This window comes from Chionomys nivalis, chromosome 18 (assembly GCF_950005125.1).
Source record: "Chionomys nivalis chromosome 18, mChiNiv1.1, whole genome shotgun sequence".
NCBI lineage: Eukaryota > Metazoa > Chordata > Mammalia > Rodentia > Cricetidae > Chionomys > Chionomys nivalis.
Window position 1 is genome coordinate 3,125,049 of NC_080103.1, and position 12,719 is coordinate 3,137,767.

At 44.3% G+C, this 12,719-nt stretch overlaps 1 protein-coding gene across 1 annotated transcript in view; it reads left to right on the plus strand.

The window, feature by feature from the left end:
• Positions 1–12,719, plus strand: part of LOC130889864 (Fc receptor-like protein 5) — a 69,306-nt gene that overhangs the window by 16,063 nt on the left and 40,524 nt on the right. The window contains exons 8-11 of the mRNA XM_057793800.1: positions 3,826–3,939; positions 4,556–4,583; positions 5,809–5,891; positions 6,083–6,133. Of these exons, the coding sequence (XP_057649783.1) occupies positions 3,826–3,939; positions 4,556–4,583; positions 5,809–5,891; positions 6,083–6,133 (276 nt within the window). The remainder of the gene's footprint in view (positions 1–3,825; positions 3,940–4,555; positions 4,584–5,808; positions 5,892–6,082; positions 6,134–12,719) is intronic.

Below are 12,719 nucleotides of genomic sequence, written 5' to 3' on the forward strand. Positions count from 1 at the left end.
TCCTTCCTGCCCTAATCCCCAGGGTCTCTGGGGTCCCAGCTGTGGTAGGGGACATGGTAAAGCTTCATGGTTTCCCCCTCTCCAATCTTGTACCATTTTTATCACCCTAGGGAGCAGTCCAGCCCTCTCTGAAATAGGAAAGTCCTTCAACCTCCTTCTGAATATGAAACACTTAGGGAACTACTCCTGTGAGACTGGCCATGACCCGGGGTCCCAGCACAGTGAGGCATAGTGACAGTCGCTGTCACAGGGAAGCTGGAACAACCAAACACTGGTCAGCACCCACTCCTTCCAGCAGCTGACCGCAGGGCTGTCTCCTGACTCGGGGTCTCAGCACACAGCTGACCGCAGGGCTGTTTCCTGACTCGGGGTCTCAGCACACAGCTGACCTCAGGGCTGTCTCCTGACTCGGGGTCTCAGCACACAGCTGACCTCAGGGCTGTCTCCTGACTCGGGGTCTCAGCACACAGCTGACCTCAGGGCTGTTTCCTGACTCGGGGTCTCAGCACACAGCTGACCGCAGGGCTGTTTCCTGACTCGGGGTCTCAGCACACAGCTGACCTCAGGGCTGTTTCCTGACTCGGGGTCTCAGCACACAGCTGACCTCAGGGCTGTTTCCTGACTTGGGGTCTCAGCACACAGCTGACCTCAGGGCTGTTTCCTGACTCGGGGTCTCAGCACACAGCTGACCTCAGGGCTGTCTCCTGACTCGGGGTCTCAGCACACATAGTCCCTTTCACCACCCATTCTAATCTTTTGGCTCCTCTTTTCTTTCCCCTCTTTCTTTTTCCCGACAAGTCTCCTCCTACTTTCTTACCTTTATTTATTTTTTGCTCTACATTTAATCAGTGTTTCTGCACAAACATGAGTTAGGATCATTTACTTAAACAAGGGTAACTTACCAGATGCCACACTACTGGGAAATAAAGCACAAAACACTTTTATAACAGGATCACATTGCACATTTAGCTATAAAACCTCAATTTTTAATTTATAATGAATTCTTTACTCAGTCTATCAGGTTGTCTCCAGGTTTTATTGTGTAACAGAAACATTGTCATAGACATCCTGCAAGAACTGTATACATGTAGTTATATTTATAATATATATTGCTATATACTAGCATATTGTATATAATAAATGTATTACTGGAAACAAGTTTTTCCACATACACACACTAAATAGGCCTTAAAAACACAAAATCAGAAACCATAATACATAAGCAAAAGGTCAATAAGACGAAAAAATGCCCAAACAAATCAATTTTAGATTAAAAAATAAAAGTCTACAAAAATACCATGGAGTTCTTTTGTGTTGGTCATCCGCTGCTGGTCATGGGGCCTATCCTTAGGTGTGGTTGCCTTAGTCTCTCTTTTATTGCTGTGAAGAGACACCACGCCCAAGTAGCTCTTAAAAAAGAAAACATTTAACTGGGACTTGCTTACAGTTTCAGTCCATTTTTATCGTGGTAGAAAACACAGTGGCAAGCAGGCATGGTGCTGGAGCAGTAACCAAGAGCTGCAGACTGATCTGTAGACAGAGAAGTGGGACCTTGGCATGGGCTCTTGAAACCTCAAAGTCTAACTCCAGTGACAGTTCCTCCAAGTCCAGTGAGACACAACCTCCTGATCCTTCTAATCCTTTCAAACAGTGCCATCCCTGCTGGCTAAGCATTCAAATATATGAGCATATAGGGGCTATTCCTACTCAAACTACCACAGTGGTTAATATACCTCGTGAGACTCCAATGGAGAAAACTAGCTTTTCCTTTGCAAGCAGATATCAGTTGGAGATAGTTTCCTGCCCAGGGCTATAAGTCTGTGTCCATTTCCTCCTCCTCAGCGTGGGGCCCTATCTGCTGGAACCTGTGCAGGCCCTATACCTGCTGCCACCATCAATTCTCATGCTTATCATTGCTGCTGTACCTGGAAGACACTGTTTGCTCTTAAAATCTTTCCACCTTTTCTCCCCATAGCCCCCTGGCCCTGGCAGCAAAAGACACCACTTAGGCATGAGAGGGCCAAAACCCACGTTCCCTGCGCATTGACCAGTGTAGTTCTCTGTGTTTGTTCCCATCTACTAAACTGCATGAGGACGTTTCTCTGATGATGGCTGGGGGAGGCGCTTCTCTATGGGTACAGCAGAATGTCATAAGGACTCATCTGATTGCTGTGTTACTTTAGCAGAACAATAGTATGCCTGGTCTCAGGTTCTTGCCCACCAGAACATATGGGCTCCATTTCACGGAGTGATCAATTACTCCCACAAAGTCTGTGCCATTATTGCACCAGCGTATCATGAAAGCAGGTCGCCATTGTAGGCCTCAGGTTTTGTAGCTGGCTTGGTGGTCACCTTTTTGCCTCTGGAAGCACTGAATAACATTTTTTACCTACTTGATCCTCCAAGTAGATTGTAGGCTCAAAGTTTATGTGTGTTTTCAATTTTGTAGATGTTGTCAAACTGTCTGTCATTTAAAAAATGTCTTCAGTTTGCACTGCCAAAACGTCATCATTATTGTCAATCTATTTAAATATGAAAGAAACAATAGTTTGTGGCTGGGTTTAATTGTGATTGATGTGGGAGTCTTCTGTTCTGTGTGATTTCATTGGTTAAATAAAGAAACTGCCTTGGCCCTTTAATAGGACAGAAAATTAGGTAGGTGGAGTAAACAGAACAGAATGCTGGGAGAAAGAAGCTGAGTCAGTCAGTCGCCATGATTCTCCCACTCCAGACAGACGCAGGTTAAGATCTTTCCTGGTAAGCCACTTTGTGGTATTACACAGATTATTAGAAATGGGTTAATCGAGATGTGAGAATTAGCCAATAAGAGGCTGGAACTAATGGGCCTCTGTTTAAAAGAATACAGTTTCCGTGTAAATTATTTCTGGGCATAAGCTAGCCAGGTGGCCGGGCCACTGGAACACGGCCTGCCGCTCCGCACTACAGTATATTTAATTAATAATGAATATGAGTCTTTTTTATATTTATTGGCAGATGCTTTCAGGAATTTGTAGAATGCTTTTTGCTTTCTATTGAATATTTTTGTATATGAAAAGCTATTTGGGGGTCAAAGTAATTAGCTTTCAAATGTGTCAACTGTTTTATTTATTTTATTTGCTAGTAATACTATTTGTCCCGTGTAAGGGCAACACGTGTGTGAGAAGCAGAAGCTTCCACTGCGGTTTCACTTTCACTCAGCTCCCGTGTCCCACCCTATCCTCACACTAGGGTCCCTGAGGGACATCTCGGCTCCCTCTGGAGAACGGGTGTCTGTCGACATCTCTCTGCCTGCAGACCATTCTGGAAACTTCTGTGAGGCTGACAATGTGTCTAAGGCCCATCACAGTAAGGAAGTGACACTTTTTAAAGCACTGGTAAATCTCTCATGCTCAAGCCAGATGGGACCAGAACATATGCTTCAACATACAGAGCTCATGATGAGTGACCAGGAATGCCCTTCTCAAAGACAAGTACCTGAGCTGATGGCTCCCTGCACCCTTATACTCCAAAGTGGTTCTTAATTGGTGCAGCGGAGTGAGGCTTTAGGGAACATCTGGGAACTTCCAGCTCATCAGCACTGCCTCTCCTCTCCGGCCACAATCTGTCTTGACCCTTAGCCTTTCCTTGGGCACAGAGACGCAGTACCAAGACAAGCTTCCTCACAAACAAGCAGAGCAGAGCTGTCTCCTGCGCCGCAGCCTCGGGACTTCTGGTCACAAAGGTTCCTCTCCTCCCCAATGCCAAAACACCAGTTCGAAGACTCAGAGTCATTCAAAACTGCACACCTCTTCCTGGTCTTATGTTTGGGTGCCCTCTGCTCCCCAGACACAACCAAGAACAGAAGACTTTCTGTGGCTGCTGGAGTCGCTGGGGGCCTGCTCGCCGTGGCTGGCACGGCTGCTGGTGTGCTGCTTTATTGCTGGTTCTCTAGAGGAGCAGGTGGGTGGCTCCCTAATCGTGCCCTTCCTATCTCTGGTCCTGCATGCCCACATTGACTATGTGGCCATCCCTAGGCTCTCATGAGCGCCTCTCCTCCATCACACAATCCCTCACCTTTCTCTTCGGTCCTTCAGAAGTCCTGTTTACCAAATACAAAGTTGCTCAGCCACATTGAGAGCAATATGGCTCGATGGCGGAGGCTCTGTGTTCATAAGATTTCCTAAGGAATGGGAAGAAGAAAAGGACTCTAAGAGATGAAAATCAAAACAGAACCCAAATAGAATTTGGTCCTTTGCTGATTTTTAAAAAATGTATAGCAGTTTTATAGATGATCAGGTCTATTTTCCTGTCTGAGGCTATTAAACTCTCTGTAGTCATTAAAGACCACTGCCATTTAAAATCCAGGTTAATGGGGTACAGATTAAGAAGTTTCCTTTCCCTTGAGGCCAGTATCAATAATTCAGTTGCTTCTACTCCTCCTCTATCCATCAGCAAAGCAAAGATTCAGATCTCAGTAACGGAAGTTCCTGGCAGTCTCTGTGTGAGCCCCATCTGAGCTGTCCCCTAGTCCCCACAAAGGTCCCCTCTTCCTAAAACACAATGTCTTCCTTTACAGGGGGAAAGTCTGCCTCTGGTGACTCCAGGTAAGAACATGGCCTTATTTCTGGAAGTAATGAAACATCCACGGGACAAAAAAATTAAAGCAAATCTTATTATCACTAAGAGCACAATTTCTACAGTGTTGCTGAGGTGGGCTGTGCCCAACTGATGCTGCTCCTCCCTTGGGTTATCTCCAGCCAATTCCCTGAAGCTCCACCTTAGCGACAGACAGCTAATCCTCCTTCCCATGTCAAGTAGCAAGTGTTTCTCATTTATTAACCCACTTCCTTGTACCACTGTTAGCTTGGCATCTAAATGACCACTTTGGCAGCTAACAGGGAAATTGAGGTTCCCTTTGGGTGTTCTTATTCTCATTAATAAAAGAATTTAGAAACAAGTTCAGAAGGAAACTCAGTAACAATTTTATTAGAATTTAAGAAAAAAGTATAGACAAGATAGGTGAAAATCCTGGTGCTACCAAGGAGGGAAAAGTCGGGCCTTTTAAGGTGAGCAGCATGGAATAGAAATCGTCTATTAAAAAATAAATATCACACCCAAGAATGGAAGTAGGCTAGTGAGCGGAGAAAAAAGCCCAAAAGACAGCCGACCACGTGGTAGATGGTCTTTAGAACCCCTCCCTCCCATTTGTAAGTCTTGGGCTACGTTTCACACACATTCTCTTTGTTGGATAATGCCAAGGTGAGAAAGGGCTTCTAGTCTTCCTCTGCAAACTTGGCTACTTTCACAATAATCATGAAAGTGATTTTTTAGTCATTTTTCTCCTCTCACATAGACATTGACTCCATCCAGATCCTGGGGTGATATAGATTAACTAGCCTAGAAATCTGTGGGCATGGCTGGCATAGTCAAAACCCATGCCAAGAAGATGGAGCCACATACTTCATCCACCGAGAGAAGTGACTCTATCAACAAGTAGTGTCTGTAGAGAAGTGGCCACCAGCCTGCATCCTGAAGGCTCACAAACATGTCACCTCCCATGGTGGCTGTGTCCAAACCACCAGAGTTCCTTGGAGTCTATCTGATCTTTGTTTCTCTGAGACTGATACCTCTGAGAAGGGTGTCAGGCCTGTTTGAAGTCTTGGTTTAATGGTGTTGGCAAGTTACTTAGCTTTATAGAATGCCCATTTCTTACACATATAAACCGGAAACAATGTAGAACTAAATATATCTAAGGAATAATATTGACTGAAAACCCATTAAATGGATGATCTCCCTTCCTGACAAACATCAGTGTTTTATATCTTACAGGAACCCTTCATATTCAGAATCCCAGGAGCCCACCTATTACAATGTACCAGCCTGTATAGAACTGCAGCCAGTATACAGCAATGGTGAGGACAAGGGCTGTCCAGTCTCCGGTTTGGCAGAAATCACAGGATACATATTAGAACAGGGTCAGGAAGATGGTAAAGCCTCAAGGACTATAATCCTTCCAGAGAGCAAACTGGCCAAGGGAGGGGCACATAGCTGAGAAAAGAGGCTGACTCCTTTTCCTCTGACACTTTATCTTCTTCCTAAATAGACCCTAAAGGAGAAGTGATTTACACAGAAGTGCGGTGCGCCCTACAGAGATGTAAGCATACAGGTAAAATCTAGGGAAGTCTCCATTCTTTGCTATTGCTCAGCCTCCACTTCCTCAGCAGGTCTGGGCCAGCCAGGCACAGAGCCTCTCCTCACCAGCTTGCTAGGGTTTCTTTCCTTGCACCTGCAGTGTCTGAAACTAATCCAAAGCTGCCATACAGCACTGCCTTCTCCATTGTCCGGAATGAGCTCAGGATGACTGTTACAAAATCATCGTGTAGCTCCCGCTCAGCTTCTGTGTCCGCACCTACAAGGTGGAATGGGGCTGTGCCACTGCTTTCCTAGTTTGGGCAGCTAAAACATAGCACTGTAGATTGGGCAGCTGAAATAACAAATATTTGTTACAGTTCAAAAGTCTGAAAGCCCAAGACCAAGAAACCAGATGGCTGAATGAAAACTAAAGACAGGTCTGCTCGGAGGTAGAGCCTTCTCATATCTTTACGATTTGCTCTTCTACACATTAAATTACTTTCTTAGACCCTCATAACTTACATAAACTTTGAACTTTTTCTTTTCATCTAATTATTTGCCATAAGGCACGGGTGGTTGGTTCCTGAGAGAAGTCATTGCAAGGCAGGTTCCTTTAAATGAAGGAATAGTAAAAAGTTACATTGAAACCTGTTGTGAGTGTATCTTTTTATCAGTGTGAGGTCTGCCAACTGAGGTAAACTGTGTCTGTGTCTGCCTTTCTCGGCAGGAAACCTAGTAACTCTAGGTTGCCTAATTTTATATATGAAATGAATTGAACAGGCAGCTGCAGCATTGCAGGGAGGAGCTGAGTGCCTGTTGCTGTTAACATAAAGCTACAGTTAGCCATCAATATCATCAGAGACCTGCAAAGAATAAATTATAGCAGGAAGTATAATCCAAATGGCTTAGTTATCAAGTCAAATGGCAGAGACTTACTGCTGAATGGTTATCCTCGGCTCCTGTGGTGTTTGGGTGTTGAGGCTAGAAGCAGTTGGTCTTTGGGTGTCACACAGGACAGACTACATTACAGCTTTGGCCGCTGCATAGAACAGCATTGGCTGTCAACTGCCAGACCCAGAATATCTGAAAGATTTTTCTATGGAGAAGGAATTTGGAAAAACTGACCCACTTTGGCAAGGCAGAGTAGAGCAGTCAACCCAACCATGTCCGCAGTTTGGGCAGAGTCCTGGCAGCAGGCAAGGCAGGGGGCAGTTTTTCCAAGTAGTTAGAGTTACACTGATCCAGGTGAAGTTGCCTATGCCCTGGCATCTTCTTTGGAGACCTTAGGATTGCTGCTAGGCACTGGTGTTTCTGTACATCATGGGAACATTTTTCCCATTAAACAGTTAGGTGCCATATTCAGCAGATCTCTGAAGAGTTTGAGGACCATTATCTATTAAGGATACCTGAGTTAAACAAAATTTGCTTGTAAGTTACTAGTTTTAGACTTAACCTTGAAAACAAATATAAGATAGTAAACAATGCTTATCTCTGTAAATAAATTACATTTGCTGCTTAGCATGGCTTATGAGTGTAGTGCATTAAGGAGCACATTAAAAATTGATCATTTATAAGGTGGCTGAGCATTCACTTGCACATCTTAATTATCTTCAACAGTTTACAAGCTAGTATCTTTATAAGATCAGCATTTACAGCTTTGTCTCTGTTAAGTTTGAGCCTTAAAAAATTTGAGTTGAAGATTTAATTGAAGATCCTTTAGCAACTAAATAAAACTTGAAGCCATATATAGTCCATAGAGAGACTGAAAAGTTTACAAAGCTATAAATACAGTTTGCATAGAGACTGGAAATCTTAAATGTTGTCATCCTTTCATAGTGCACCGTTACAGAACATACAGTTTCTTGTGTGACTCAGTTTATCCAAATAGTTAAAGTTTAGAAAAGTTAGCAAAGACAAAGAGGCTAGACACAAATCTTCAAGTCAGTTACTAACTGTTAACTTGAGTAGACCTTAGGAATTTATAAACCTTATTTATCAAACATATGCTGCTCCTTACTTAAAATTTTTCAGAAGCCTAGTATTGAGCAATTAGCAAAAAAAATAAGTGGTTAAACACGCATCTCTGAGACATGTTCTGTTCACCTGAGTAGACCTTTATAACCTTAGGAATTTATTATCACATAAAAATCCATCCTAATCCAAAATATTCTGTAGACCTACTGTTGCCTCCTTGTCTAAAAGGAGATACGATATAATTTAATTGTAGGGCTCAGTAGGACTGATAAGTTTTATAAGTGTTGCTTCACAACACATGGTCATCTAAACCCAAATGGTGATGAAGTTACATTGCACAAACTCTTTTTTAGCCTTAGTAAAGATGGCTAACAGCCATATAGTTGCTATTTTAAGACATCTATTTTCTAGTAGATCTAGTTTTTAAACAAGAGTTGAATCCAAGTTACATATACTTCCCTTGACAGCCCTTGGCGGCATGCCAAAGCACTGTTAAGAAGGCTGGCCAGGGAGAGGAGGGAGGGGGGAGGGGGACCTCACTGAACAGGACTCTGAGATCTCCAAGCAGCACCCACATTTTAATCTCCCTTTCTTTCCACAGTAGCCACAAATACAGTGAGTCTGCGGTAGCTGTAGCTCCCCCTGCAGGCCTGCTCTGCTCTTACCCTGATGCTGTGGTCTCTTGGAGTCTCCTGTTATCTACTCTCAGGTGAAGCTGGCAAGCACCCTGGCTCCTGGGATGCAGAAGTCAACCTCCTCAGCACTCAGATGAGTTCACAAATCTCCCAGCTCCTGCCTCCACAGTGCAGCCCAGCATTCTCCGTGGGAGAGAGGGCACACCGCAGTGGGACTGCAGTGCATCCTGAGCTCTGTGCACCAAGTGGCCAGGACTCGGGGCCTACTGGATTCCCACCTGTCACTAGACCAAGTACTGCACATGGTATTTTTTTAATCTAGTGATATTATTTTATCTAGTGATAAGCTGCTCTTGACCTAGGGAAAGTCATATGTACTGGCTTCCTCAATGAGCTTCAGTTTTGATGGCTGTTGCTTCCCCTCGATTAGGACTGTTTGACTGTAGCTGGAAGTCATGATCTCGGGGTACATGGTGTCAACCTAAGGCCCTCAGTACTGCTCTACCAAGTGGGAAGCACCCACTCTTTAAACAGTGGACTCATGATGAACTCTTTACAGCAGAGCTGCATTTCACAATCTTTTAATTGTTTAGAACTTAAGGTCTGTACCTGATATCGGTGTAACTCCTTTCCCGCTCAAGAGCTAACCACCCAACTCAAATGAATACCCCATACCCTAAGTCTTTCCTAACCTGACTAAAGGAACCCCATAAAGTCCAGATTAGGAGCACCAAGGACAAGCTAATGCATCTTCAGTCATAGAAAGCACTACGTAATTGTGAATGAAGAATGACGAAGAAAGCAATATTGGATTCTATGTGTCTCCCAAGAAACTCAGAACCACCCTGTTCTTTCTTTCCCCTGAGTGAGAATGAGAGAAAATCTGGGTGGGAAATTCTGTTCACCAGGAGTTAAGGCTTCACATCTCCATGTGCTTATGATCACCCAAGAACCTTCTGGACATGAAAGAGATCACCATCCGGACGTGGGTAGACCTGAGACTCTTCATCTCTAATAAACTTCCATATGGTGCTGATCCTTTAGTCCTGGGATCATACTGACAGCTGGGGCTCCATAGGTCTTGACAGAGACTAATGAAGCAGATCTGGCTACCCTCTGCCAAACTCCACAGGGCGTGTTCAATGCCCCCAAACCATCCTCTGGCCAAAGGCACTGTGGTGGTTTGAATAAGGATGCTTGGTCATCAGGGAGTAGCACCATTTGAGAGGGATTAGCAGTTGTGGGCTTGTTGGAGGGAGTGATTTGGGGGGATTCAAAAGCTCAAGCCATGCCCAGTGAGTCTCTCTTTCTGCTGCTGATGTAGAACTCTCAGCATGTGGGCAGATAAAACACATATTATTTACTTCAAACAAAGGCTGCTAGACAGGCAGCTACACACAGGCACCCAGGCACAGGCAGGCACATGGGCTACACACAAGCAGGTAGCACACAGGACCCATGGTGGTAAGCACATAGGCATGCCAGCAAACACCTAAGCTTGCTGTCAAAGGTGGAAGTTGAGGTCTTTGGTGTCTGGTCATTTTTATATAGAATCCACACAAAGGTGTCACTCTGACCTGAATAGTTACAACAGATTACAACAATGTTTACTTTTGAGGTTCCCAGTCTATCCAGTGTCAGCCACGTTTTGGCTGGCTCATAGCATATATCCATATCACCACCATGTTGTCTAAACAGAAACTGATAGCTTCTGTTTCTTACAAAAGGTAAGGAAGAGAAGGAGAAAGGAATCTATGGAAAGAGACAAGTCACATGATCTACACTTAGCAAATTAAAGCCCTAGAAGGGCCATTTTTTCCGTGTGAATTTAAAGTCCGAAGACCTGTATCCAATTCAAGCAGGCAACCCAGCGGAGCTCCTCTTTGCCCAGGAGAGGAGAGCCCTTTTCTACTTAAGCTTCCAGCTAATCGGGTGTGTGGTGATACAACATTTTGAAAATATCTCTTACATTCTGTGAGATTGGAACTCTCGCTGGATCTCACAGCTGTGTAGTCAAACTGTTTGTTTAACCTTCCTTTAAGAGAACAATGGAACAATCAACCTTATTTGTCTTGAATTCTGCATGTAATACACTTTTACAACATAGGCTAATGCATAATCACAACCTTATGTTATGTATTCTTGCATGTCCCTGACTCAGAGTAAGACATATGTATCATTTGCTGAAAGCAATGTTAATAAAGTTTAAATGAAATCATTTATTGATATTTATTGATAAACAGTGATATTTGTTATCTGGGTCAGCCAGGATTATTTGGAGACCATGACTTAATCCTTTGTAGAATTCTGTTAAAGTTTTATAAAGTAAACTCCATTCCTTCCCCAAGTGATGCTGTCTATGCTGTTAACAAAATAAAGTGTGGAGCTGTTTGTTAGGGACAGACAGATACCACCCCCACATAGACACTGTTCAGAAAACAGACACAAGAATACACACAGAGAGACAGAGAGACAGACAGAGATCCATAAGAGAGCCTTCAGCTAGGCACAGATTCAGACTAATATAACAGAAAGGCCGAGAATGGAAGACACAGGGGGCATAAAAAAGAGAATTTAGATCTGAACTCATTCTTGATTGAGAGACTCCAAGGGGATGTGCTTCTATCCCTTTCCTTACTGTGACACGGATGCATTATTGGTTACTTGGAGTTTATTACGGTTGCCTATACTGGGTATAGGAAGAGAGCACCCGTAGTAGGTAGGGCAGTCACTTTACTCTGTTAATTCACATCTTTTTTTTTTAATTGAAAAAAAAAATTTTCCGCCTCCTCCCCGCCTCCCATTTCCCTCCCCATCCTCCCGCCCCTCTCCCCTTCCCCCCACTCCTCTTCTCCTCCCTCTCCAGTCCCAGGAGCAGTCAGAGTTCCCTGCCCTGTGGAAAGTCCAAGGTCCTCCCCCCTCCATCCAGGTCTAGGAAGGTGAACATCCAAACTGTCTAGGCTCCCACAAAGCCAGAACCTGAAGTAGGATCAAAACCCCGTGCCATTGTCCTTGGCCTCTCGTCAGCTCTCATTGTCCGCCACGTTCAGAGAGTCCGGTTTTATCCCATGCTTTTTCAGTCACAGTCCAGCTGGCCTTGGTGAGCTCCCAATAGATCGGCCCCACTGTCTCAGTGGGTGGGTGCACCCCTCGCGGTCCTGACTTCCTTGTTCATGTTCTCCCTCCTTCTGCTCCTCATTAGGACCTTGGGAGCTCAGTCCGGTGCTCCAGTGTGGGTCTCTGTATCTATCTCCATCCATCGCTAGATGAAGGTTCTATGGTGATATGCAAGATATTCATCAGTATGGCTATAGAATAGGTTCATTTCAGGTTCCCTATCCTCAGGTGCCCAAGGAACTAACTGGGGACATTGCCCTGGGCATCTGGTAGCCACTCCAAGTTCAAGTCTCTTGCCAACCCTTAGGTGGCTCCCTTAACTAAGATATGAGTTTCCCTGCTCCCCTATCCAACCTTCCTATATCTCCAATCATCCCGTTTCCCCAAGTTCCCCTCATCCTCTCCTTCACAGTTTTCTCTCTCCATCTCCCCTTACCCCCATCCCACCCTACCCCCAAGATTCCAATTTTTTGCCCGGCAATCTTGTCTATTTCCCATAGCCAGGAGGATAACTATATGTTTTTCCTTGGGTTTGCCCTCTTGTTTAGCTTCTTTAGGACCACAAATTATAGACTCAGTGGCCCCCTATCCATGGCTAGAAACCAATTATGAGTGAGTACATCCCATGATCTTCTTTTTGGGTCTGGGTTACCTCACTCAGGATAGTATTTTCTATTTCCATCCATTTGCATGCAAAATTCGAGAAGTCATTGTTTTTTACCGCAGAGTAGTACTCTAATGTGTATATATTCCACACTTTCTTCATCCATTCTTCCATTGAAGGACACCTAGGATGCTTCCAGGTTCTGGCTATTACAAATAATGCTGCTATGAACATAGTTGAACAAATGCTTTTGTCATATGATAAGGGATCTCTTGCGT